The 27,701-nt window shown below is 42.2% G+C and overlaps 1 protein-coding gene and 1 long non-coding RNA gene across 11 annotated transcripts in view; one reads left to right on the forward strand and one right to left on the reverse strand.

Moving 5' to 3' along the window:
* Positions 1 to 27,701, forward strand: part of KIAA1217 (KIAA1217 ortholog) — an 839,027-nt gene that overhangs the window by 711,200 nt on the left and 100,126 nt on the right. For all 10 annotated transcript variants that reach the window (XM_050804835.1, XM_050804844.1, XM_050804834.1 and 7 more), the window contains 2 exons: positions 13,993 to 14,191; positions 19,964 to 20,057. In XM_050804835.1, the coding sequence (XP_050660792.1) occupies positions 13,993 to 14,191; positions 19,964 to 20,057 (293 nt within the window). The remainder of the gene's footprint in view (positions 1 to 13,992; positions 14,192 to 19,963; positions 20,058 to 27,701) is intronic.
* On the reverse strand, positions 12,095 to 21,055 carry LOC126963004 (uncharacterized). Its single transcript, XR_007728888.1, has 3 exons — positions 20,966 to 21,055; positions 12,492 to 12,632; positions 12,095 to 12,174 (listed from the first exon to the last, which is right to left on the reverse strand). It is a non-coding gene; the product is annotated as an uncharacterized LOC126963004 (long non-coding RNA).

A 27,701-nucleotide genomic window follows, 5' to 3' on the forward strand; every position in this document is an offset into this window, starting at 1 on the left:
AAGGAAGGAAGGAAGGAAGGAAGGAAGGAAGGAAGGAAGGAAGGAAGGAAGGAAGGAAGGAAGGAAGGAAGGAAGGAAGGAAGGAAGGAAGGAAGGAAGGAAGGAAGGAAGGAGGGAGGGAGGGAGGGAGGGAGGGAGGGAGGGAGGAGGGAGAGAGGGAGGGAAGGAGGGAAGGAAGGAAACAAAAAAGAAAAAAAAGAAAGAAAAATCTCATTCTTTATGACCTTTGCTCTTTGCTTTCTATAACCACTCATCACAAGCTAAGGGAAACTTACAAAATCCCATAACTACATCCAGATTTGGCCTCCTGAGTCAGATGTGTGGGAGGGGAACTATTAAGACAGCTCTCTTTTGTCACTTTTAAAATGATTTTTCTTTAATTTTTTGAATGGAAAAAATACAGAAAACATAATATAATAATACCATAAAGAGATGTTAGTGTCTGTTTAATGTCTGAGAGGCAGAATGTTACAGTGGTGAAGATGATTAGCTAGGCAAGTCACACAACTTACTTCTCTCTGCCTCAGTGTTCCTCATCTGTGAGATGGGGATAATAGTAGTGACCTCATAGAAAAGATTAAATGAATTATATGTGGAAGAGTTTGGATCAGTGCCTGGCACATAGCAAGTGTTATATAGGTTTTTGTCCGATTTTAAAGAGAAAAACATGTTTCCATAATTGCTTGAACCCTCTTACACTTTTAAAGTAAAATATTATAAAAGCCCTGTACTTTCTTTCCCCATCCTTTCCCAGAGCTAACCACATGCTGGAGTTGGAGGGTGTAACTGCCATGCGAATTTTGGCCTTCCACTATACTCACAATGTATATTATTGGTTTGTATGTTATAAAGCTTTGCTTCAATAGGATCATACTGCACGTATCCTTTTATAAGTTTCGGTGTTCACTCCGCATTATGTTTTTGAGATTTGTCCATGTTGATAGAGATGGTTCTGGTTCATACTTTGTTACTACTGTTAACTGTTCCATTGTATGAATAAACCACTGAGAACAAGCAGATGACAGACGGTGCTACAATGAGCTCCATGGAACAAGTGCCCACCTGTGGGATTTTCTCTGTGACGGTCAGCTTAAAAGACTTAGGTAGGTATGGGAGGCACCTCTTCAGCTTCCTCAGGTGTTCGAGAGTGATTATGCAAATGTACACTCTCACCAGCAGTGAATTCACAGGCTGTATTTTCCCACGTCCTCACTAGTACTTGAGGCTGTTAGATTTTCTGACTTTTGCCTACATGATGGGGATAAAATAGTATGTAGCAGTTTTCATTTTTATGTCCATAAGTATTAATTTATTGGCCACTGGAGTTTCCTTCTCATGGAATTGCCTATTTATATTCATTATTGAATATCCATTATTGTCCATGTTCTTATTGGTTTATAAAGGTTCTTTAATTATTCTGAATGCTAATCTTTGGTAGAGGATGTGAGTTGTAAATATCTTCTTTCTGACTGTGGTCTGTCTTCATTACTTTGTTTACAATGCCCCCTGTAGTTCAAAATCCTCATTTCAATGTAGTCTAATTAGGCAGTATTTTCCAGTGCAGTTTCTGATCTTTGTTTCTTTTTAAAGTCCTTCCCTGTACCAATACACCGGGAGACACCACCATGTGGCGTTTTTATTTTTTGTTTATTTGAAGTTTTAGAGTTGAGCTTCTCACATGGATGTCTTTGGTCCATCAGGAATTCATTTTACTTATGGTGTAAGAAAGGGATGTATTTTTTACTTTTTCCATATGGAAAACCAATTTTCCTGACACTATTTATTGAACAGTCATTTCTCTATGGGTTTGTATGACCACTTCTGGCATATATCAGGCTCTCACAAATCCTGTGTCTTTGTCTAGGCTTTCTGTTTCGTTGCGTACTCCTGTTTGTCCTATCCGTGTGCCAAGTCACACTGTTTTAATAGCGCTGATATCTGGCGGAACAAGTACCCCTTCCTATTATTATTCCTCAAAATTGCCAGATTGATGTTATAAGTGTTTTTTATTTGTTTGTTTTTTGTTTTTGTTTGTTTGTTTTTGAGGTGGAGTCTTGCTCTGTCACCCAGACTAGAGTGAAATGATGTGATCTTGACTCATTGCAACCTCATGCCTCCCGGGTTTAAGCAATTCTCCTGCCTCAGCCTCCCCAGTAGCTGAGACTACAGGCATGTACCACCACACGCAGCTAATTTTTGTGTTTTTAGTAGAGACAGGGTTTTACCATGTTGGTCAGGCTGGTCTCAAACTCCTAACCTCAGGTGATCCACCCGCCTGGGCCTTCCAAAGTGCTGGGATTACAGATGTGAGCCACCACGCCTGGCTGTAAGTGGTATATTTTTATTAAACTGTATTCTCTATTTTTTCTAGTATTTCAGGTTGCTGTCGATCCTATATATTGATCTTGTATCATGCAGTCATATTGAATAGTTGTAATAGTGTATCTGCAGGTTTCCTTACATTATTATATCATCTATGAACAAGTACTATTTTGGTTATCTCTTTTTAATCCATATTCCTTTTATTTCTTTTACTTATATTAACCATGCTAGTGAGTTCTTCAGATGCAGTGACAGCAAAAATTCAAATTTTAAAACAATGCTTCTAACATTTCATCATTAAGCCTGATACTTGTTTGAGGTTTTTGCTGAACATAAGAACATTCTTTTTAATTTTTAAATTACTGGTTTTTAAGAAAGTTATGAATGTGTGTTGGATTTTTCTTAACATTTAGCTGACTCTGTTAAGATGAGTGTATGGTTCTTTTATTTATATTGCAGAAAATTTTAGGGCTACACTGTCTAATGTTAAGGATTTTTCTTAACATTTAGCTGACTCTGTTAAGATGAGTGTATGGTTCTTTTATTTATATTGCAGAAAATTTTAGGGCTACACTGTCTAATGTTAAACCAGCCTTACATTCCTGAGATAAATTATTTTGGATCATGATGCGTTTGTTCATATATTGCTATATTTGCTTTACTATTATTTTATTTAGAGTTTTGCATTTGAATGTAAAATCCCTTCTTATTATATGTATTCGTCTGTTCTCACGCTGCTAATAAAGACATACCTGAGACTGGGTAATTGATAAAGAAAAGAGGTTTAATGGACTCACAGTTCCACATGGCTGGGGAGGCTTTACAATCATGGCAGAAGGCAAATGAGGAGTAAAGTCACATTTTACATGGTGGCAGGCAAAGAGAGAGCGGTGTAGGGGAACTCCCTTTTATAAAACCATCATCTTGTGAGACTTATTCACTATCACAAGAACAGCATGAGAAAGACCCACCGCATGATTCAGTTACCTCCCATCAGGTCCCTCCCATGATATGTGGGAACTATGGGAGCTGCAATTCAAGATGAGATTTGGGTGGGGTCACAGCAAAACCATATCATTCTCTTTTTCTAATACCAAGGTTTGTACTAGCCTTATAATATGAATTGATATTATAATATTTGATTTAAACCACAACTCACATTAAGTGTTAGAGAGAATTCAGTTACAGTTGTAGCATATTCATAATTAGAATAGTATTCCTCACAGCATTTTCTTATAATATTTTCTCCCTTAATTGTTGAGTAACCTTTGAGATGAAAACAAGGACTCGATTGATGTTGCTACAAGTTCTGTTGTAACTTTGCATTATAGCTTCTTCATGGACAAGTTTCTAAATATCCATGCAAAGGGACAAGAAGACCTATTTGGAATGACCAGGACCACAGCACTGGAAATCAGCATCTTTCACACAGTCTGAATTACAGAAGTCATCAATCTTTCTTTCAGCCATTTTTTAGAGAAATGCCTTGGGATGCTCATTTCAATGATATTAACATTTCACTTGAATCCCAATTGCACCAATTTGTCTGAAACAAAGCAAAGTTAAAGGGGTAAGCCCCAGGGCTTTCTGTGGAGAATGAGTGCCTCCTGCAGAACGCTGCCCAGTGACTGCCATCTGTCAGGTGGTTATGGGGAGCAAGACTCTCTCACATATTACTTACTATTGATTTAACTTTTTTTTTTTTTTTTTTTTTTTTTTTTTTGAGACAGAGTCTCACCATGCCGCCCAGGCTGGAGTGCAGTGGCAGGATCTGGGCTCATGCAAGCTCTGTCTCCCGGGTTTCACGCCATTCTCCCACCTCAGCCTCCCAAGTAGCTGGGACTACAGGTGCCCGCCACCACGCCTGGCTAATTTTGTTTTTGTATTTTTAGTAGAGATGGGGTTTCACCATGTTAGCCAAGATGGTGTCCATCTCCTGACCTTGTGATCCGCCCACCTCGGTCTCCCAAAGTGCTGGGATTACAGGCGTTAGCCACTGCACCCGGCCTAGATTTAACTTTTAACATGTTTTTTCAGGGTGCTAACATAGGTTTCCCCATACTTATGAGTCTTTAAAACACTTTTTTTTTGAGTCAGAGTCTCAGTTTGTCACCCAGGCTGGAGGGCAGTGGCACAATCTCGGCTCATTGCAGCCACTGCCTCCTGAGTTCAAGTGATTCTCCTGCCTCAACTTCCCAAGTAGCTGGGATTAAAGGCACACACAACCACGCCCAGATAAGTTTTGTTTTTTTGTTTTGTGTTGTTTTTTTGAGAGGGAGTCTTGCTCTGTCACCCAGGCTGGAGTGCAGTGGCACGATCTCAGCTCACTGCAACCCCCGCCTCCTGGGTTCAAACGATTCTCCTGCCTCAGCCTCCTGAGTAGCTGGGGCTACAGGCATGTGCCACCATGCCCAGCTAATTTTTCTATTTTTAGTAGAGACAAGGTTTCACCATGTTGGCCAGGATGGTCTCGATCTCTTGACCTAGTGATCTGCCCGCCTCGGTTTTAGTAGAGACGGGGTTTCACCATGTTGCCCAGCTGGTCTCAAATTCCCAACCTCAAGTGATCCACCTACCTTGGCCTCGGAAAGTTCTGGGATTACAGGCATGAGCCACAGCACCCGGCCTAAAGCACATTCAAAATTGGAATTTAGCTTAAAATTACTATTGCCTGGAATTTCTCAGTCCTTCATAAAGATTCGTCTAGAGACTCTCAAAGTCTTACATTGTCCTCAAGTATCAGGTCACTAAGTGAAATAAAAAATAACTGATAGATCCTTCTTGAATGCAACAAAAAATTTGGTGTTTACCCAATTCAAGATAAAAACAGTGAAATCCAAGAGTAAAGTTATTCCTTTTTTTTTTTTTTAATTCAGACTTTCTGCAGAGAATGAATTTTCTATTATCTTTTTCCTCCTTGCAAGGCAACTGTCATTATTCTGCTTTGTCACCTACTTTAAAAGCTATCCCATAGGAAGGGACTTAGCAGCGGGAGAGTTCTCTCTGGGGTTTGAGAAGTTACTGACATCAGAAGGTATCCTAGAGCCACTTGAGGAACACACACACCCTTGTTCAAATCACTGCTGTGTTTGAAACAAAATGTCAGCTGGTGTTAGGTATGAATTGCTAGCTTCTAAAGAATAGTGTCATTTACAGAACCACTGCGGGGGTTAGAACACAGAGGGAGACCAGAAAACACCTCCAAGAAGAAAGAGATTGAGACTTTTTTTTTTACTGCTTTTGTACTCCCCAGTTCCTGGCACAGGCCTGGCACAAGATGGGAACTTGTCTAGTGAATGAATGAAGCCATTTCTACCGGTGCCTCTAGGGTACCTCTAAGTACATTATATTCTTTCAGGGTGTTGTTTTTTTGTTTTGTTTGTTGTCTTTGTTTTGAGACAGAGTCTCACTCTGTCGCCAGGCTGGAGTGCAGTGGCATGATCTTGGCTCACTGCAACCTCTGCCTCCCAGGTTCAAGCAATTCTCATGCCTCAACCTCCAGTGGCTGGAATTACAGGCACCTGCCACCATGCCCAGCTAGTTTTTGTATTTTTAGTAAAGACAGGGTTTCACCATGTTGCCCAGGATGATCTCGATCTTCTGACCTCGTGATCTGCCCGCCTCGGCCTCCCACAGTGCTGGGATTACAGGTGTGAGCCACTGTGCCCGGCCTCTTTTTAGTTTTAAATCATGAGACTCTTGAATATAGTCTCTTAAGGATACACTATTGTGCTAACTGTACTGGAATCTTTTGCTTACCTTAAATGTCAATGTCTTTCCCATTTCAGATGCTAGTGTACATTCTACCAACTCCACTGAAAGTTTTTATTTGAGCAGCCCTTGGCTTATCTCCTCTGGCTTCAAAAACTACCCAGTTAACTGAGTAGGATTCCTAACTGGCCAGTCTGTTTAGCCATTTTTTAGATGAAAGTTTTAGATTTTAGTGTGGAAGTTGTCTTTGAAGATTATCAAATCAAAACATTCTTATTTTAGAAAGAATATGTAGAAAATCATAAAGAAATCTGAGTGAACTTGCCACTCTTAACATTTTGGTGTATAGTCATCAGATAGGTCAGTAGACTTACCTTGGACTTAATGAAACCAAGGTTCAGGCCCCTCTCAATATAAATGTTCACTTTCATACCTAAGTTTATGTTTCAAATGTTGTATTCTCATTCTTAAAGAGGCCCCTCAAAATTGTGTAAGCTTCAGGGCTCACAAAATGTGGGGTCACTCACCGTCATCAAGGTGATTAATGGATTTTTATAAATCTAGTTCCTTTCTGTTTTATAATATGCTTTGTCACTTAATAAAATATAGTTTTTTTTCTCATTGCCATATTCTCTTACAATTGCTTTTAGTAACTGTTTAGTGTTCCAGTGAATAGATTTATTAAATGAACTACTTATTAAATCAATGTCCTATTGTTGGAGATTCTCCCTCACCCTATATTATTCCTACAAATGATACTTCATTGAGCATCTTGGTAAGGATGCCATTGTGCCTAAATGTGTAAAAGTTGAATTACTGCTTCAAACCACGTGTGTATTTGGGGGCTTTTGATATATTGACAAATAACCCTTCAGAGAAATAGTATCAACTTACTTTCCCAACAGTAATATGTGGGAGTACCCTTGTCGGCACTATTTATTGTATCAAGCTTTGCCAATGTCATAGGTGTAAAAAGTTACCTTGTTATTTTAATTTTAATATTTTTCTTAAGTTGAAAACTTATTTCCCATCAGAAAATGCTATAAGAATCCTTTATATATTTAAGGCATTAGCCATTTGCCATTGGTATTGCAGATGGTGATCTGCATAATCCTAAAATAGATTTGGAGAAACTGAGGCATTTAGTTTATTTAGAATTGTCACCATCAGCTGCCTGCAGAAGACGCCCTTCAGGGAAAATGGTATTGCTATTCCAAAAGGCATGCATACATCATACTAACTTGGCCACATTACAGGGATAATTTAACGTGTTTCAACTAAAGGTATCTGAGCATCTACTAGGTACCTAACTCTGTATCTTACCATCTGGTGAGGGAAACTGTATACAACGAACCATAATGCAGAATTAAAAGCCATGCTTGCAGCCTGGTGTGGTGGCTCACGCTTGTAATCCTAGCACTGTGGGAGGCCAAGGTGGGCGAATCACCTGAGGTCAGGAGTTTGAGACCAGCCTGGCCAACATACCAAAACCCCATCTCCACTAAAAAACTACAAAAATTAGCCAGGCATGGGAGCACATACCTGTAGTCCCAGCTACTCAGGAGGCTGAAGCAGGAGAATCACTTGAACCCAGGAGATGTGAGGTTGCAGTGAGCCCAGATTGCACCATTGCACTCCAGCTTGGGCAACAGAGTGAGACTCCATCTAAAAAAAAAAAAAAAAAAAAAAAAAAAAAAAAAAAAAAAAAAAGCCATGCTTGCAATCTCAACAAAACACAATATGAGCACATCGGTGAGGTAAATTAATGCCTTCATTCCTGATGAGGAAATGATGGAGTAGCAATGGGGGAAGATTGTTCAGAGGACTTGATACGCATGTGAAGCAAAGAGGTGGTGAGAAGCGGGTGGCGCAGCGTGTGGGATGAATGTGCACCGTAAGAGGTCCAGTCTCACTGCGGTGCCCTAGCAAAGTGGGACGCTTTGGAAAAATAAGGCAGGAAGAGGAGTTGAGGTCACATGCTGAATATCCTTGGATACCATGTTAAGATAAAGATATTTTAGAAGATGTCCCACATTCTGGAGCTGATTCTGAGATGCAAAAGATAATGAAGATGTGTGGGCACAAGTGTGACCTGCCAACTGCACCCTGCTTTTTGTAAAATGTGAGTAAGAGATCTTGGTTAAAATCCATGTTGCCTCTGCAAAGCCATGGAGGTGTTCAGGCTTCTCAGGAGGACACTGAGCATTGCAAGGTTCATATCAGCACTCACTCTGGCACAGTTTTCAGAGCTCAGCACCTCCCCCTCCCACCCTACACTCCCCATCCAGCATGTGGATGGATTCTAACCCTGTGATGGCATTCTCTTCGGTTGAGGTAAAGACAGGAATCTTTTCTCTGAGCTGCACCCGGCATGCTTCAATATCTTCAAGCAGATGGTCAGCCTAAAAGTGTGAGGACAGCTCAGGTCGTCCTGAGGGGATGCTTGCAGGAGATGGACAGAGCTAACTGAAGGATTTCAGGAGAAATATGCTTCAAGAAAGAGAGCATGTCATCTGTGGATTTGGCAGAAGTGGACATATCGCTTAGTGATGAGTTGCAACTTTTAGGCAAATTGCTTGGATCTTCTGAGCTTTTATTTCCTTATCTGAGAAACGGGGTCATAGTATCCATTGACAACAGATACTGTGCTGATGAGATGAAATACATACACACGGTTTCTGACATAAAGCAGGCATCCTATAAATGCATTTCTCTCGTCCTCATCCCTTCTTCATAAAAAGGGAGTTTGGGAGGCAGAGTCCCTCGGACAACCTCTGGGAATCTGGGGCAGCCAGCACTAACTCAGAGCGAGGGAGCCTGTGCCAAAGCATGCGGAATCTCTAGAAACCATGTGAGTTTCTGTTCATCACCGTGCCAATAAAATGCCATCGGATATTAAGAGAATTCCTTCTGAGTCTAAGCATTTCTAAATACCTTTCCTGGATTGAGAAAGCAAACCGTGTAAAAGCCAAGCGTGAAAAGACTATTCTGTTTGCAAAGGCATTTTTCCCATCCTCCCTGGCTTGTCACGTTCTGTGACTGGACTCATGCACCCAGCTGGCAGCTGCACCAGCCAGACCCTGAGGTAACTATAGTTTAGGCCTGTTTTTTTTTTTTTTTCCTACTCCAGAGCCTACAAATTCTATTTCAAGCATATGCATGTACAGAATGCAGATGTGGGGATGAAAATCAGACCATCTTGGGGAGCGAGGCTGCGATACTTAACTGTAGGGAGGCCATTAGTGGCCTTTCTGCAGTGGCCTCGCCCAGACATGGCTGGGGCATGGACCTCAAGAGTGGTTTTGGCCTTTTGATGTAGCATAGCAATCACATGGGACAATCACCACACTTCCCACTTGGGGCCAAGGCATTGCGTGATCTGTGATCAGACAGGCTTGAAAGGTGTTCTCTGCATTCTGAGGAATGTGTAACAGCATGGAGTTTCTGGAAAACTAGTTCCCTGAAAAAAGCTGAGGTTCAACACAGGGATGAATGGAGAGGGGGCATGGAGCTCTTATGCCTGACATGAAAGGACTGCTCTAGTCAAGGAAACAGCCACTTCAGAATGTGTTTCTACTGTGGATACAAACCAAGGGCGAGGTCACTAGGCTGGTTACATCATCTAGCAAAAGCTCTTGTAGCTGGGATAGACCGGCAAATGAGACATTCCTTTTCAGTGACTGATACATCATTCATTTATTCATTCAGCAAATATTTATTGAGAAACTACTATGTAACAGGTAGTCTCATAGGTACTAAGGATACAGTAGCAAACAACAAAAACTTAAAAAAAAAATCCCTTAGCCCTAGCTACTCTTGAAGCCTGGAGTTTGAGGCTGCAGTGAGCTATGCTCATACCACTGCACTCCAGCCTGGGTGACAGAGCAAGACTCCATCTCTTTAGAGATAATTAAAATATGAATTATAACATAGAGTAGAAAATGCTAAGAAAGCAGACATAAAGCAAGTATAAAAGTATGAAATAGTATGGAGAATGGGTACTAAAATTCTAGCCGAGGGAGCCAGGCAAGAGAAAACAGCTTTAATAGAGACCTGACTGATGGTTTGGATAGAGATAGACCTAGATCAAAAATATTTCCCTCCAGGTTTTCAAAGGCATTGCTCCATTATCTTTTGGTTTCTGAAGTTCCTGCTGAGAAAGCTATTGCCTTTCTGATACCTGCTCCTTCCTATGTGACTTTTTACCTGTACTGGGGGCTTTTAGAGTTTCTGTTTTCCTCCTGTCTTCTGGAATGTCTCAGTGACAAACCTGTGTGTTGAGTATTTCATGAACTTTTACAATCTGCGATCTCATGTCCTTCAATTTACAGGGAAAAAAGAACATTCTTTTTTCCTACACTGTTTTGGAAAACTCTGTTTTTTCTGATTTCTTTAACCTAAATCTCTATTACTGGGGATCTGGGTGCTCTGACATAATCCTATGTTTCATATTGCTTTTCTCTCTTTTCCCATCTCTGCTTCTTTTTTGGGGGGTGGGGGGGCTCCACTTTCTGAGATTGCATCAACTTTTCTTCTTCACTGAATTTTTAAATTCTGCTCTCATGGTTCCCAGAGACTGGTCTTATCCTCCAAATGCTCCCACTTTTTCTGGACTGTCTGATCTCTTCTGAGTTTCTTTTTCCTGTTTCTTTGGGTGTTTTCATTTGTGTTAGAAGCTTTTATAAAAAATGTTTGTGAAATCTCGGGAGTCTGTTAATGTAAGAGGGAGGCACAGTTGTCATTTCGGGAAGTTTTATACGTGGCTTTGGCTGCTTCACTATGGGGTGACCAGATAGAACCTGAATATGACCCTCAAAAATCTGTTTGTCAGGCTAGGTGTGGTGGCTCATGCCTGTCATCCCAGCACTTTGGGAGTCTGAGGTGGTCAGGTCACTTGAGCCCAGGAGTTCAAGACCAGCCTAGGCAACATGGCAAAACCCCATCACTGAAAAAAAAAAATACAAAAAATTAGCTGGATGTAGTGGTGCCCTCCTATGGTCCCACGTACTCAGGGGGCTGAGGAGGGAGGATAGCTTGAATTCATAAGGTTGGGGCTGCAGCGAGCCCTGATCGTGTCACTGCACTCCAGCCTAGGCGACACAGCAAGGCAAGACCCAGTCTCTCACATACACACCAAAGTTTGTCTCTTCTCATGGGTCATTCAGCATTCCTAGAGGGGGACCCTCCAGTGTCCTGACTAAGGTGCTGGCCCCTTTGCCAGCATTCAGTCGAGGACACATCAGCTCCTTCCCCTATGCCCGGTCAGCCGGAATCCAGTGTGTTTGGTGTGGGCTCTTCCATCTTCTGTGGATGCGATGGTGGCTACTTGGCTGAGTAGGGTGGGAAGAGAGATGGACATCTGCTACATCAGTGGTCCCTGGCCTTTTTGGCACCAGGAACCGGTTTTGTGGAAGAATTTTTCCACGGACAGAGTTAGGGGGAGATGGTTTCAGGATGATTCAAATGCATTACATTTAGCATGCACTTTATTTTTATTATTATTGCATTGTAATATATAATGAAATAATTATACAACTCACCATAATGTAGAATCAGTGGAAGCCCTGAGCTTGTTTTCCTGCACCTAGTCAGTCCCATCTGGAGGTGATGAGTGACAGTGACAGATCATCAGGCATGGGATTCTCTTAAGGAGCATGCAACCTAGATCCCTCACCACGCGCAGTTCACAATAGGGTTCACACTCTTATGAGAATCTTATGCTGATGCTGATCTGACAGGAGGCGGAGCTCAGGCAGTAATTCGAGCAATGGGGAGCGGCTGTAAATACAGATGAAGATTCCCTCGCTCAACCATGGCTCACTTCCTGCTATGTGGCCCGGTTCCTAACAAGCCAAGGACTGGTACTGGTTTGTGGCCTGAAGGCCAGGGACCTTTGTGCTATACCATTTTAAAATCAAGTTCAGTCAGGCATCATGCATTCAACTCACTCTGCATTTCTACCTTCAGAAGGGTCGGGAGCCTCATTTCCTGAGTTTCCCTGGCTCTGCGTGTTTTATGTTGAGTTATTCCCTTGAAGGTTTGGGTGTCAGCTTGCTCTTGTCTACTGTTACTTCCTCTCTCATTCCCTTACTTCTTTGATGTATGCTTTTGTATCCCTTATTGTCACTTTTAATGGAATTTCTGGAGGAAACAGAAACAAATGTATTACATGGGCTGCCATATTGAACCGGAAGTCATTCTTTTCTCTTTTGAGTTTCTCTTGCCAAAGCTTACCCCAGTGGTAGTAGTTCACCCCCAGTAGATTCTCACAAAAAGCAAGACTCAAATTCAGTGTCAGGATTGTAGATACCCTGTTTCAGTTATCTGTTTCTGAATAACAAGTCACCCTAAGCATAGTGACTTTACATGACAGTCATTTATTTGCTTATGATTCTGCAATTTGGACAGTGCTTGGAGGGGCCATGTCATTTATGCTGGCATCAGCTGGGGTAGCTCACCTGGGACTGGGGAGTCCACTCCCAAGATGACTTATCCACATAACCTCAGTGGTTCCAGCTGTAAAATGCAGGCTTAGATGGGGTGGTTCTTCAGCATGTGACTTCCCTGTGTGGCTCGGTTGGACTCCTTAGAGCTGAGTTCTGAAAGGAAACATCCCCAAAGCAAGCTCACCAAGAGGACATACTCCAGGGTGCAAACACATATCAAGCTTTCCTTTTGCTTCACACTTGCTAATATCCCATTAGCCAAAGCAAGTCACACAGCCAAGCCCAGAATCAACGTGAAACAGAACTGCTCTCCACAGCGGGGTGAATGCTGGGAGGCAGGGTGCGCTGGGGGTCACATACCCCCTGGGAACTCTGGGATCCTGAGCTTTTTCCATTGTATTTCTGAAACATTGAGGTGCTGGATTCTTTTCTTATAGATAGTTTAGCACGATATAAACATTCAATAGGTATGTATTAGAACCACAGAAATCTTGTTGCATTTCCACTGAAAATGTTTCTGAATGGACTAGAAAGATTTCAGCTATGTAGCTTACCCATGGCTATAATGATTGTGTTCCTAGTTAATGAAAGACATGAAAAAAAAAATCACTCTATGAGGTCAGATTTCTAAATATACCTTTCCAGGGAATTAAGTACTGTCTTTTTTTTTTTTTTTTTGGCTGGAGTGCAGTGGCGTGATCTCAGCTCACTGCAGCCTCCCAGGTTCAAACAATTCTCTTGCCTCAGCCTCCTGAGTAGCTGGGATTACAGGTGTGTGCCGTCACACCCGGCTAATTTTTGTATTTTTAGTAGAGATGGGGTTTCACCATGTTGGCCAGGCTGGTCTCAAACTCTTGACCTTAAGTGATTCGCCTGCCTCAGCCTCCCAAAGTGCTGGGATTACAGGCGTGAGTCACCACACCTGGCCAAGTATTGTCTTTTGCTTTAGGCTATCAGAGGTTTGCTTCTTGCATGTTTGTTTGTTTTTGAGTCAGAGTCTCACTCTATTACTTAGGCTGGAATGCGGTGGTGCAATCACAGCTCACTGGAGCTTCCAGCTCCTAGGCTCAAGTTATCTTCCCACCACAGCCTCCTGAGTAGCTGGGACTACAGGCATGTGCTACCACACCCAGCTATTTTTTTTTTTCCCAAAGAGATGGGATCCCACTATATTGCCCAGGTGAGTCTCGAACTCCTGGCCTCAAGTGATCCTCTTGCCATGGCCTCCCAAAACACTGGGATTACAGACATAAGCCATTGCACCCAGCCCTTGAATTTAAAATAGTTGAAAATTAGGCTCTTTAACACCTGCTTGGACTTCAAAGAATGAAGGTGGGTACTTATGCAATAACCAAACAGTGCATTCCTTGGAAATTCCAAACTAGATCTCTTGTTACATGCTTGCCAAGCTGGTCCTGAATGTTCCCAGGTGCAGCAGGAAAGAAGTGGCGCAGCTTGTGCTGTATCCCCTCAGTCTTGACCTGTGACTAGTAACTGTTTCATCTGTGTGCAGGGGTTCTCTATCTCCAGTATGGAGACGAAACCAAGCAGCTCAGGATGCCGAACGAGATCACAAGTGCAGACACAATCCGTGCTCTCTTCGTAAGTGCCTTCCCACAGCAGCTCACCATGAAAATGCTGGAATCGCCCAGTGTCGCCATTTACATCAAAGATGAAAGCAGAAATGTTTATTATGAATTAAATGATGTAAGGTAAGTTGTGACATCATTTTTTGCCCACAATATTGCATTAGAGTTTTTCTGTTTGTTTTTGAGTTTGTTTGTTTTTACCGACTATGTTGCACCTAGAGTGTGTGTGTGTGTGTGTGTGTGTTTTGGTCCATCATATTGCTTTCATAGAGTTTATACCAAATTCTGACTCCTCTATATCCTAGTGAAGAAAGCAGATTCATTATCCTGATTGGTAGGCTTATTTCACTATCTGGTTTTCTACAATTCATTTGCAAGGTATAGCTTATAAAAATGAGGAGAAACTTCTCCCCCACAGATTGTTGGATGCTACATCTGAAAAGAACATTAGAAATGATTGAGTTCACCATGTTATCTAAGAGTTAGGGAAACTAAGGCCCAGAAAGGTGGTGGAGAGACCTGATCAAGGGCGTAAGAGTTGAAGGCAGTACTTGATATTGGCACTTTCCCAATTCCCTCTCAAGTGTTCTTTCCTCCATAGACAGCCCCTGTGGACATTTTAGGTAATGATCCCACTGGGTCATTATTTACACATAACACGTTAGAATAAAAGCAGTGGACTCTGTATTATTTCCCACAAGAAAAGAAACTGAGGAGCATCCTCACTTTCCATTCATTTCTTAAATAGTTGTCCTTTCCCCAAAGATCTTACTGTCCAGGTAACCTTTCTCCAGGGCGCCCAGTTGAATATCCTCCAAAATTAAGCTCAATGGACTCCTGCTATTGATGGGACTGAAAGTCAGTTAGAAACAAAAGCATCTCTGTCTCTCTCTCTTTTTTTTTTTTTTTTTTTTTTTTTTTTTTGAGACAGAGTCTTGCTCTGTCGCCCAGGCTGGAGTGCAATGGCACAATCTCGGTTCACTGCAACCTCCGCCTCCCGGGTTCAAGCGATTCTCCTGCCTCAGCCTCCCAAGTAACTGGGATTACAGGCACCTGCCACCAGGCCCAGCTAATTTTTTTGTACTTTTAGCAGATATGGGGTTTTACCATGTGGGTCAGGCTGGTCTCAAACTCCTGACCTCAGGTGATCTACCCGCCTCGGCCTCCCAGAGTGCTGGGATTACAGGTGTGACCACCGTGCCCAGCCTCATCTCTCCTTTTTTGAAGACAGGATCTTGCTCTGTCACCCAGGCTGGACCTCAGTGGCATGATCATGGCTCAGTGCAGCCTCGACCTTCTGGGCTCAAATGATCCTTCCACCTCTGCCTTCCAAGTAGCTGGGCCTACTGGCACATGCCACCACATCTGGCTAATTTTTAAATCTTTTGTAGAGACAGAATCTCCATACGTTGCCCAGGCTGGTCTGGAACTCCTGAGGCAAGCCATCCTCTAGTCTTGGACTCCCAAATGGTTGTGATTATATGCGTGAGCCACCACACCCGGCTCAAAAGCATCTTTATTGTCATTTTGGTGTCATGTATATAGCAGGAAGTACTCATTTGATCTGTTCCAACCAGACAACCTGGAAAACAGGACTTAGATCAACACAAGCAATCAGTTGCTAGTATGGCCTCTGAACATTTTAGAACTCCACAGGTTATTGAGTGACTGATCCAGCCATTTCATTTTATGGAACCAGAAACTCAGACTCATAAAATTTGAAGGACTTATTCAAAAGCACACAGCCAACTAAGTACCAAGCTCTGCCCCAAACATGGCTGTCCACATTTCTTTTTTTTCTTTTTTTTTGAGACGGAGTCTCGCTCTGTCACCCAGGCTGGAGGGCGGTGGCACAAGGTCTCTGCTCACTGCAAGCTCCGCATCCCGGGTTCACACCATTCTCCTATCTCGGCCTCTGAGTAGCTGGGACTACAGGCACCTGCCACCATGCCCGGCTCATTTTCTTTATTTTTTAGTAGAGACGGGGTTTCATCGTGTTAGCCAGGATGGTCTCGATCTCCTGACCTCGTGATCCACCCGCCTCGACCTCCCAAAGTGCTGGGATTACAGGCATGAGTCACCGCACCCGGCTGCTGTCCACATTTCTTGGTCAAGAACTTTTTGATCCCTTGGAATGTTCCCTCACCAAATCATTGGGGGCAGGACTTGGGGTTTCTGAGTCCACACCCTGGGGGGATAGCAAGTTGCCCTGTTTCTTCATCAGGGAATTAATGGGTACCACTTTTTAAAAATATGCCTTTAGTGCATAATAAATGTAAAGTGATCTGTATCTACCAATGATCACGAATGACATATTTAGGCATGTTCCCAGGTGTATGAGTAATTTAGAACTTTCAAAGTTTGACACATGCCTCCAGGTATAGATGCTACATCTGTTGCACAACCTTACAGCTTTTTAAAAATGTGTTTAAATATTCATGAGTACCCGAAAATTCGTGTTTAGTTTTGAACTAAATTATTAATCAAGCTGTCACCGAAAGAAATTTTTTGCATTCACAAAGTGTAAACTTGAAACATGAAATAATCACATTATATTTAAAGACTATGTTTGTAGTAATATAATCCCATGTAGTGTTTTTACACGGAGCTGCCAGTTACAACAATCCTCTTATATTTCTGCATTTGCAATTAGAGGAATTGAAGGACACAGTAATAGCAAGTAAACATGCAACTTAGGGAAGCCACACTTGATTATGGAGCTCAAGGCTGACGAGGTTATTATGAGTAATTGGGCCTCACTGTCTTGCAGCCTGTGCAAGGATTTTTATATTACAATGAGTCACCATTTTCTAGAGCCTTTCCCAAGCTTCAAAGTATGGCTACTTTGACTTCCTTTTTACACTGTTTGGGAAAGTCGAGAAGTAGTCACAAAATAAAAGAAATGAGAGGGAGGAAAAAGAAGAAAAGGTCATGATTCTCCTTAATGGAAATCCAGTTGATAAAATGAATGAAATCATCAGTCAATATGCTGATGTTTGTGAAAATGATGATCTTGTTGATCTAAAAGTTGTAGTACTAATAACCTGACTTGTTGTTGTTGTTGTTGTTGTTGTTGGTGGTGGTGGTGGTGGTGGTGGTGTTGTTGAGACAGAGTCTCACTCTGTCACCCAGGCTGGAGTGCAGTGGCGCGATCTCGGCTCACTGCAAGCTCCACCTCCCAGGTTCACGCCATTCTCCTGCCTCAGCCTCAGGAGTAGCTGGGACTACAGGAGCCCGCCACCATGCCAGGCTAATTTTTTGTATTTTTTAGTAGAGACGGGGTTTCATCGTGTTAGCCAGGATAGTCTCGATCTCCTGACCTCATGATCCGCCCGCCTCAGCCTCCCAAAATGCTGGTGAGCCACTGTGCCTGGCTTTTTTTTTTTTTTTTTTTTTTTTTTTTTTGAGACAGAATCTCACTCTGTTGCCCAAGTTGGAGTGCAGTGGCATGATCTCAGTTCACTGCAGCTACCACCTCCTGGGTTCAGGCAATTCTCATTCCTCAGCCTCCCGGGTAGCTGAGACTATAGGTGTGCACCACCATGCCAGGCTAATTTTTGTATATTTAGTAGAGATGGGGTTTCACCATGTTAGCCAGGTTGTTCTCAAACTCCTGACCTCAAGTGATCTGCCCACCTCGGCCTCCCAAAGTGCTGGGATTATGGGCATGACCCCACTGCTCCTGGCCTGATAGCCTAATGTTTTTTAAAAAACTCTCATTTAAAATATTTAAGTGGAAAGATCATCAGTTTATAAATTTGTCTGTAATTTTACTTTTCAGTTACTTTGATTTAAATATAAAAAATGAACCTAAAAATGTTCAAATGAAGACTATGTTTTATTTGGTGATGACAATAATGTTTATGCTATGTGAGCACATGCATGTCGCTTCCAAAGAATTATTCTCTCTTTGATTTTATGCATAAAATGCCTTGATTATATTTTACTTGAATTGTAGAAGAAATTTTCGCCACCAGCATTATATAAGACGAAAAAAAAAAAAGGCTGGGCGCAGTGGCTCACGCCTGTAATCCCAGCACTTTGGGAGGCCGAGGCGGGCAGATCAAGAGGTCAGGAGATCGAGACCATCCTGGCTAACACCGTGAAACCCCATCTCTACTAAAAATACAAAAAATTTGCTGAGCGTGGTGGCGGGCACCTGTAGTCCCAGCTGCTGGGGAAGCTGAGGCAGGAGAATCGCGTGAACCCAGGAGGCGGAGCTTGCAGTGAGCCAAGATCGCACCACTGCCCTCCAGCTTGGGCGACAGAGCGAGACTCCGTCTCAAAAAAAAAAAAAAAAAAAAAAGACAAAAAAAAGTATCATGTAGATTTCAACTGAAGACAGTGACTTTCATCATCTAAATTCAGAGACAAATTTCATTGCACATCCTTCAGTGTTTCTGAAGTGCGAGCATATTTGTTAAACAGTTGCCTATTTCATCATCGTTGTTAGGCTCCTCATATTTTCCTTAGGGAAATGCTACGGAGAGTTCAGGTCAGAATATTGTGTTGTAAATATTGCCACAGTAAGTGCAACCCCGGCCTTTACTGTTGGTTCAGCTCAGATGAATATGTTTCTAAAGTCATGATAAACCAACCTCATGCATTTTAAATACCTCCAGAATCACAGTCTTTTTCATGGCTCCCGTGAGGTTTTCTATTTTTTCATGTCCTCGCCTGTGACTCCTTCCTCTGGCCCAGTGGTGAGCCCCTTAGTGGATCCCCACATCCTACCTCTGTGAGTCTCCCCTTCATAGTCACTCAGCCCCCTTTAATAACAAGGGCTGCTGGTTTCCCCTCAAGCCGACTTCTAACAAGCTACTGGAGAAACCGTGCAAGCTTGGGCTAGTCGTTGCTTCAAAGCAATTACTGGCGGATATTTAAAGAAGAGAAACAAGACTAGTCCAGGAATCCTCCACTTCAGTTAAAACAGAAACACAAGCCAGTAATCCCAGTGGTTGGGTCAGCCTACTAAATGAGGCTGCACCTGGAGGAGAGGAATTCGTCCTCCTGCACACATTTCTCTGAGCTAGCCGAGCCGGCACTGGAAGGGATCGCAGTGTAGACAGAGCCAAAAGGGCCCTGGGTGGCCCTTTTGCTGATGAAAGCTGAACATGGAGGGAGAGGGACTTCGTAGATATTCAGGTGCTCTTCAATAATTTTAAGGTAGGCTCTGACCCTGTCTTTTGCTACGTTATGACACCTTGGCTCTAAGAGCTGGGTTCGGAGAAAAAAGAAGCACTTATCTGCTGCTATTTCTTTACATCCAGCAATTCGATTTGTACATAGAAAAACTATTTTTCTAACCCACTATGGAAAGGAAAAAGGCATAGTAAAAATATTAGATGTTTGTGATACTGTTTCTTTTTTTTTTTTTTTCTGGACTCCAGATACCTTTTCTTTCAGTTGCCGAAAGTGTTTGAAGGCAAAAAAAAAGAAAAGAAAAGAAAAGAAAATCTTCTTTCATGTTCATTCATTAGATAAGCAGCAAACCAGGTGTTTGGGAAAAGTAAATAATTAAATATTTAAATATTAACCAAATCTCTTTGAATGTATTGTAAATATTGGAACTTTATTGTCTTTTTTTTAAAGTCTTAACTTTCCATACTCGGCATCTTGAAAGAAAGTTCGTGCTACCCAATGTTTATGGGTGGGGAGCTATACTGGAGAAATGATACTTTCCTGAGGAACGAGAAAAGCTGAAGTCATTTTTCTTCTTCTTTTCCTTATTTATAATTGCCTGTTTTATGGTCACATAGCTTTTGACCGGCATATTGTAGATAGCCTTTGCATTGTGTGTTCATGTTTTTTACCTGATCTTTAAGGGCAGGCTAAGGAAATGGCCAAAGTCAGGCTTCTTTCATCTGCCATAGTAATTGATGTTTTTGATTCCAGGAACATTCAAGACAGATCACTCCTCAAAGTGTACAACAAGGATCCTGCACATGCATTTAATCACACACCAAAAACTATGAATGGAGACCTGAGGGTAAGTGTTTCTGTCCTATTTTTAATTTTATTCAGTGGGTCAAAGCATCCTTCCTCTTGCTTTTACTCCTGATGTAATCATACTCTACAGCTGAGTTTTGGGGGGTTCTCCATACTCATCTCACCTAGTGGATCATTATTTGTTCTTGGTAGAAAAGTAAGATTTCCTGGTTGTTTAGGGCAAAGGGATTAAAATAAGGCCGGGCACATCCTAATTTATCTTTAAGCAAGGAGTTATGTCCTTACTTTAAATAAATTCTGAAAATCTTCCTATCAAAGGGTCCCTGGTCCATAATACATTAACCGGCTCAGAAGATCTCTTGCATTTTTTTCCTCCAATTAAAGGAAACCTAACATACAAACAGGCAGACAGCAAGGTGCACAATTGCATGGAAAATCTATTCATATTCTTACATGAGCTCTTCCAAGTCCTAACATTCTAATACAATTTCTCACCTTCTAATTCAGGAGCTACCCTGGAAGAATTTTGTTGTTGTGCTGTCTTAAATATTATCAAATCCTCTCTGAACCATGTTGAGGGCATAATACAAAAATCTGCATGATTTGGGAACTAAAATTCTCTAGATTTAGATTGTCTCAGGAGATTATCCGAGCATTCAAAGCACACAGGGATGTTTTGAAGAAAAAAAAAAAAAAGGAGAAACTGAAAAAGCAGATTTTAAGATCACATTAATGCAGGTCCACTAGAAAGGAATTGAGTTTCTAAAAATAATGCTACATTCCTCTGTAGCAAAACTGGGAGGTAAAAAGATTAGCTTCTCAGCCGCGCACCCCCTACACACACACACACACACATTTGGAAGACACTGTGCCATTTTTTCTCATCTTTTCTACAGATTAGCACTTGGCTGGATGCTCGTTTAACTAGAAAAAAAAATAAATGATTACCTTTTATTGCCGAAGAAACCCAGACACTGTTCTGTCTTGGAGTTGCAGTGTTGTTCCTGAGTGAGGCTGTCTCTGCTTCCGGATAGCACATATTAGTTTCCTGTTGCTGCTGTAATAAATTAGGACAAATTCAGTGGCTTAAAACAACACAGATTTACTGTCTTACAGTTCTAGAGTCTGTAGACTGGAAATCTCTCTGGTCTGACATAAGGGGTCACCAACAGTTATGCATTCTTTTCCGGAAGCCCTAGGGAGAATCTTTTCTTTTTTTTCCCAACTTCTAGAGGTCACTGACATTTCTTGGTTTGCTGTCCTCTTCCTCCATCTTCAAGCCCAGCATGATAGCTTCCCTTTGATCCTGCTTCCGTGGTCCGTAGGTGGGTACCAGAGCTGCTGGTACCTACCTACGTCCACTTTTAAGGACGCTTTAAGGACACTGAGCCTACCCAATCCTCCAGAAAAAGCTCCCTATTTCAAGGTCAGCTGACTGGCAACCTTGACTCTCCCTTTTCCATATAACCTGATGTAGTCACAGGTTGAGCGGACTAGAATGCAGACATCTTTCAGGGACCACCATTCTGCTTTCCATATGGGGTAAGTTTAGAACCAGAAAAGAAGCCAGGAGATCTAGCTGAAAGTGCTGGGAGAAGGTCTGTGTCCTTCTGGACTGGAATACGAATGACGACATTGTGGGATCAGAGCCTACACTTCTGGAGGGAAAGGCCTCTCACGTACTCAGCTGCTGTTATTTTTGTGTCAGAAATGATGTGTGACTTGAATTGAAAGCTGTGTTGCTACTTCAGAAATTCTAGGATTTTGAGGTTTATTTCTCCGGTTATACTTTATGTGTAAACCAGAGCCACATGGAGACAGATTGAGTCATGCCAGTCATGAAGCATGGACTAAATATTACAGCACCATTTGCCTTTTCTTACTCTGTTATTCTCTTTCTCGGAGACATTCATCAATGTCTTTGCTCTTTGAATATCTTTATTTTTTGATATGTCTAGCCTTCACACTGGAATTCCATGGTGCTGAGTTCTGTTCCTGTCGCATAGAGCCATTTCCACACAGGTGCCCCAGAATCGCCTCTGATAATCTTGTTTGGGGCTGGAAGGACACCTGTTTTAACCCTCCAGAAGCTCTGGTACCTACCTAAGGAGCATCAGTGAGGACTGAGAGAATCAAATATTGACCGTATGAACAAAGCTGATCAGAATGCAGAGCATGTGCTACGGGTTTCTGCAGAGTGGTTCTGTTCTTCCTTGAAGATGAAACCCTACTGATCACTTTTTCTAGGTTACCCAGAGCCTACTTTAAGCTCTCATTGTGTGTGTGTGGGAAACTCAATCGTTGTCCCCAAATGAAGGGACAGTAAATGTTCACCATCTAACCAACAGACAAGCTTTTGTGTTTCAATGTGGATTACTTAGAAATGAGAAATAGAAAGCGGTTTCAAAGCCAGCTAGGTGTGATCATGCCTGCAGTTTGCAACTTGGTTCCTGTTCACAGTTTGCAGACACTAAAAGGCATGGAATTCAGCTGCCCTCACCTTTTGGCTCTGCAGGTTGGAATCTTTTTTCCTTTTTTGATGAGTGTGGCTGCATTGCCATTAAAGGGCAGGAAGCTTTGTTGAGCCCTGCCTCTGGAGCCCAGCTGCACAAGCAGCTGCCCATGGTGGAGAAGAGAAGCAGGGAACAGAGCAAGGATCAATTGTTGTAGACTAAACCACGCTGCAGGGTGGGGTTAGGGAACTCCATCCTCCCGTATGTTTGCAATGTGAGTATGGCCATGAAGGAATTCAACGCTAACTGCTCACACGAGTCAGTCACTGCAGTCCTGCCCCTGATGTCATTAGACCTCATTCCCCAGCCTCCAGAGACAGCCTGGCACAGAACTCCCAGCTGCCTGCTTATGACCAATAAACATGCATGTCATGAAAAACATCGGTTGGAATAAGCAGAGGGGCAACAGCAGTCACACCAGAACTCCTCAGGGGTTTCGGAGACTTTCCTTAAACAATGAATGTGATATCTTGCCTTTGAAAGAAAAGAAAATGTAAAACTCTCCATCTAAAACAGTCTTCCCAGAGCGGTCTTATGATTGGAAATGTGTTACTCAGGAAGCGTGCTAGACTAGGCCTTAGAGTGTGCGTGAAATGCATGCTTCGTGGGGAAAACGTGTATCTAGATTTTCATCTAGCATCTAGCTGAGCGTTTCTGAGGCTAGTCTGTCTAAGGAGACCTGTGGTTCTCGGCTGGAAGTCAGCACACCTGGCTCCTGTTTCTCTGCGCACCACCCTGATCTCATTTAATTGCATGGCTTTTGTTTCCTTACATCAGATAGGAGCTTTGATAATTCAGTTCCCAAGGGACTGAGCTCACCATATGGAACAGGCCCTTTTGCAAAATTTATATATGTCCTCACAGGGTTTTAAATTCACAAATGTACAACTCGAAGATGGAACCATTCCATTTCATGATTCTCAAAAAGTACACGTTTCTCCATACCACCTGTTTGTTGAAGGAACTGGACAGTTCTCCTGCTTTGAGGGTGACTTGCTAGTCACCAAACCTGGTGGCTTTTCATAGTGTGGGGGCTTCTCCACCTTCTTGTGTGCTTTAAGACAACTTTCCAAGACCCTCTGCTCTCATCATTTTATACTCTCCCTCTTCTCTGCTTCCTTTAATTTCTCTTGCATGTCTTCGATTTTTACTTGCATATAGACAATTGCTAGATTGGCCCTACTTGTGAAATCATTCCCTAATACCCAAGGTAATTGCTGCCTCCCACTCCTCTTCTACTGACCTTTGTGTTTGACACCAGTGAGTGATCTCCTTAGAAATCATTGGTCTCCATGGCACTGCTGTGTCTAAATTCCTCGTCTGCATTCACAGACACCTCAGCCTCCTTCATTCCCTAACTCTTCTTCCTCTTGCGTGTGTTCAAGCGGCTTCTCTAGTTTGGGGTTTATTTGTTTTGTTTTTATAAATTTGCTTTTTTATCTGAACCTTTGCACTTGTGATTCTTATCTTACCACTTGTTTGACTATTACATCGATGTGGATGACCCACGAAGCCATATCCCTAGCTCTGCCATCTCTAGAATTCAAGACCCAAATGTTCAGCTTCTAAGTGTCTTCACATGGAGATTATTTCCACAGTTTCCAATCCTTTCTGTTGAAGAAAAAATTCCTAATATTTCTCCCACTCAAGTCTTTATCCTTCTTGATTACCTTTTGAAGAATGGAGGGGTTATGATGGGGTGTGTGTATGTGTGTGCACATGCATGTGTGCCTGTATGTGTATGCATGCATATTTTGGGGAATGTGGAAGAAGGGATGTAAAACATTGAATTGTCAATGATTCTTCTCTTGCCTGACCTTTGTTCTTCCAACGCATTCACCTGGTCACCAGAGCTCATCCACTCCCCTCTGCAAGGTCTCTAACAGATGAACCTTCTGCCACTGCCTGTACCAGTATTCTTACAATAGCTAACCTATTTGAGCATTTATTAAGCACTTTTGTGGGAATTTTTTTTTATTTTTTTTATTTTTTATTTTTTGAGAGGGAGTCTCGCTGTGCCGTCCAGGCTGGAGTGCGGTGGTGTGATCTTTGCTCATTGCAACCTCTGCCTCCTGGGTTCAAGCAATTCTCCTACCTCAGCCTACTGAGTAGCTGGGATTACAGGCATGTACCACCACGCCCAGCTAATTTTGTATTTGTTTGAGTAGAGACGGGGTTTCTCCATGTTGGTCAGGCTGGTCTCAAACTCCTGACTTCAGGTGATCCGTCTGCCTCGGCCTCCCAAAGTGCTGGGATTACAGGCATGGGCCACCACTCCTGGTCAGTAATTTTAATTATTTAATCCTCAAGATAAACTTTTGAGACAGGTCTTGGTATAAGTCCCCCTATTTACAGATGAGGAGACAGCTCCTTGTGTTAAGAGATTTTCCCAAGGCCACACAGCCAGAGAGTAGCAGAGATTTAAACCCAGGCACTGTGGCTGCTGAAATTACAACCTTCATTGTTTATCTACTGAATCACCTAACAGTTCTTACTTCCCACATCTCATTCTCCTGTTTTCTTTTTCCAAGTGTCTCAAATTCACTCTCCCTCTCTACATATCTGTCTTTCAAAATTCTACTCATCTAACATATTCCAGGACAGTTGTCTAATTCCTTCAGCAAATTGCTGGCATGAAAAAAAAAAAGTGTGGGAGGGAGCGCAGTTAAGTTTCTCAGGGGCCTTCTGTACCATCATAACAAAATGTGGCCTATGCACCATCTTCAGATTTTGAGAAGAGCAAAGCAACTGTAAAATACATCTTTAAAACTATTTGGGAAATTTGAACATGTGTTAGGAATCAGGAGATATTAAGGGATAGCTGGTAATTCTATTAGGCATAATAATAGGTTAGTGGTTATGTTTTAAAAGATGGAACATACTAAAGTATTTACAGGTTAAATGACATGACAAATGGGACTTGCTTTAAAATACTGCAGCAAACCAAGAAACGAAAACGTGGAAGTAGATGAAACAAGATTGGTAAAATGTTGAAAAATGTCAAAGCTGGATGATGTGGGTACCTTTTGTTGTTTCCTCTACTTTTTGTGTTTGAAAATTTTCGTAATAAAATCTGTTTGTTTTTGTTTTGTTTTGTTTTGTTTTTGAGACAGAGTCTTGCTCTGTCACCAGGCTGGAGTGCAGTGGTGAGATCTCAGCTCACCGCAACCTCCACCTCCCGGGTTCAAGCAATTCTCCTCTCTTAGCCGCCTGAGTATCTGGGATTACAGGTGCACACCACCACTCCTGGCAAAGTTTGTAGTTTTTACTAGAAACGGGGTTTCACCATTTTGGCCAGGCTGGTCTCGAACTCCTGACCTCAGGTGATCCACCTGCCTCGGCCTCCTAAAGTGATAGGATTACAGGCGTGAGCCACCATGCCCAGCCCATAATAAAATCTTTTACAAAATAATAAACACTTGTTTTTAGAGCCCCAATGAAAGACTACCTACTCCAGGAAGCTTTCGCTAATGCCCTGTCAGAATTCATCGTTCCCTTTTGGGGGCCTGTTGCACATTTGTGTTGTGTTATAATCATTTAAATGTGTGTTCATCCAAAAGACTGTACACTCTTCAAAGGCACAAGCCATATTATGAGACGGGTCATCTTCACATCCCTCCGAAAACCGGTCATGGCATCTTAACCCCTGGTGAGTGCAGAGTAAACACACTTGTTAAACAGGATGTGCTGAGTGTCCTACGGATGGTCCTACAAATGCCATATTTTTCATTTTCTGTCATTAATGAGGACCCACTGTAAAAATATCTCTCTGTTCTCATCACCAGAAATAGTTGTGCTTCTCCTGGTTTATTTTTATCATATGGACACTTTGAATCTTGTAAGTGATCATTTTCCCTCTTTGTGTTGCTACTCTAAAGCTTAGAATTAAATTTGTGGCCCACCCACAGCAAGGGTACAGGCATTTGTGGCGTGTGTTTTGTGTGTTGGCTTCATTCCTGGACTCTCTTTTTAATTTTCCTACTTTCATCTTCCTTTTGTTGCACACTCCACTTTGACTTCTTTTTTCTGTAAAACTGTAAAAATGTATAGGGACTCTATTAATTTTTTGGTGCAATCTATCAGGATATAACTAGTGTTCATTCTCTACCATCGTTGTTCTAGATAGAAGATAGCAAACCTTTTTGTGTCTGCTGAGTAGGCAATGTGTTAAGTACTTTACATATTATTTAAATGAGTCAGTAACTCTGCGAAGTGGGTATACAGACTTCATTTTCACAGGTGATAAGACTGAAGCCAAACAGGTCTTTCCCAAGCTCACACATCTGATCAGTATCAGTCCCTGGATTTGAACTTCTTTCTGCTCCTTTATACAGAGCCTACAGACTCCCTTCCTTGATATTTCCATTTAAGTTTTGCAATTTTGAAATGATGTTCCTACTAAGACTTCAGAACACACAAACTATCCTTTATTTTATTTTATTTTTTTATTTATTTATTTTTTTTTTTTGAGGTGGAGTCTCGCTCTGTCGCCCAGGCTGGAGTGCAGTGGCGCGATCTCGGCTCACTGCAAGCTCCGCCTCTCGGGTTCCCGCCATTCTCCTGCCTCAGCCTCCCGAGTAGCTGGGACTACAGGCGCCGCCACCACGCCCGGCTAATTTTTTTTGTATTTTTAGTGGAGACGGGGTTTCATTGTGTTAGCCAGGATGGTCTCGATCTCCTGACCTCGTGATCCGCCCGTCTCGGCCTCCCAAAGTGCTGGGATTACAGGCTTGAGCCACCGCGCCCGGCCACAAACTATCCTTTATTTACATTTGTTTCATTTCTTAATTTCATTGTGCATCTATTTCATGGTATCTTTTTATATTTAATTTTGCTTCATTCTCTCCTCTTTTGAGCATACTATAAAAGATATCCATAAAAATTAAAAAAAAAAGGAAAGAAAAGGAGTGGTTTGCCCATTTAGTATGTGTGTCTGCAGTGGCCACCAAACTCAGAGCACTTTTTCTCACAGGGCAGTGTTCTGGTTGAGAAGAAGGGTTTGGGATTCAGGGATTATCAAGTCATCCCGTGGTAACAAAAGAATCCCACAGAAATGGAAGTTTCAGAAAACATGCCTAGCTGATTATCTATTTAGAGATCATTCTTGACCCAGCCGTAATACCCCCTTCACTCATGCAATGACAGTGGTATCACTAACTAACATTCCTGAT

The sequence above is a fragment of the Macaca thibetana genome, chromosome 9, assembly GCF_024542745.1.
Source record: "Macaca thibetana thibetana isolate TM-01 chromosome 9, ASM2454274v1, whole genome shotgun sequence".
NCBI lineage: Eukaryota > Metazoa > Chordata > Mammalia > Primates > Cercopithecidae > Macaca > Macaca thibetana.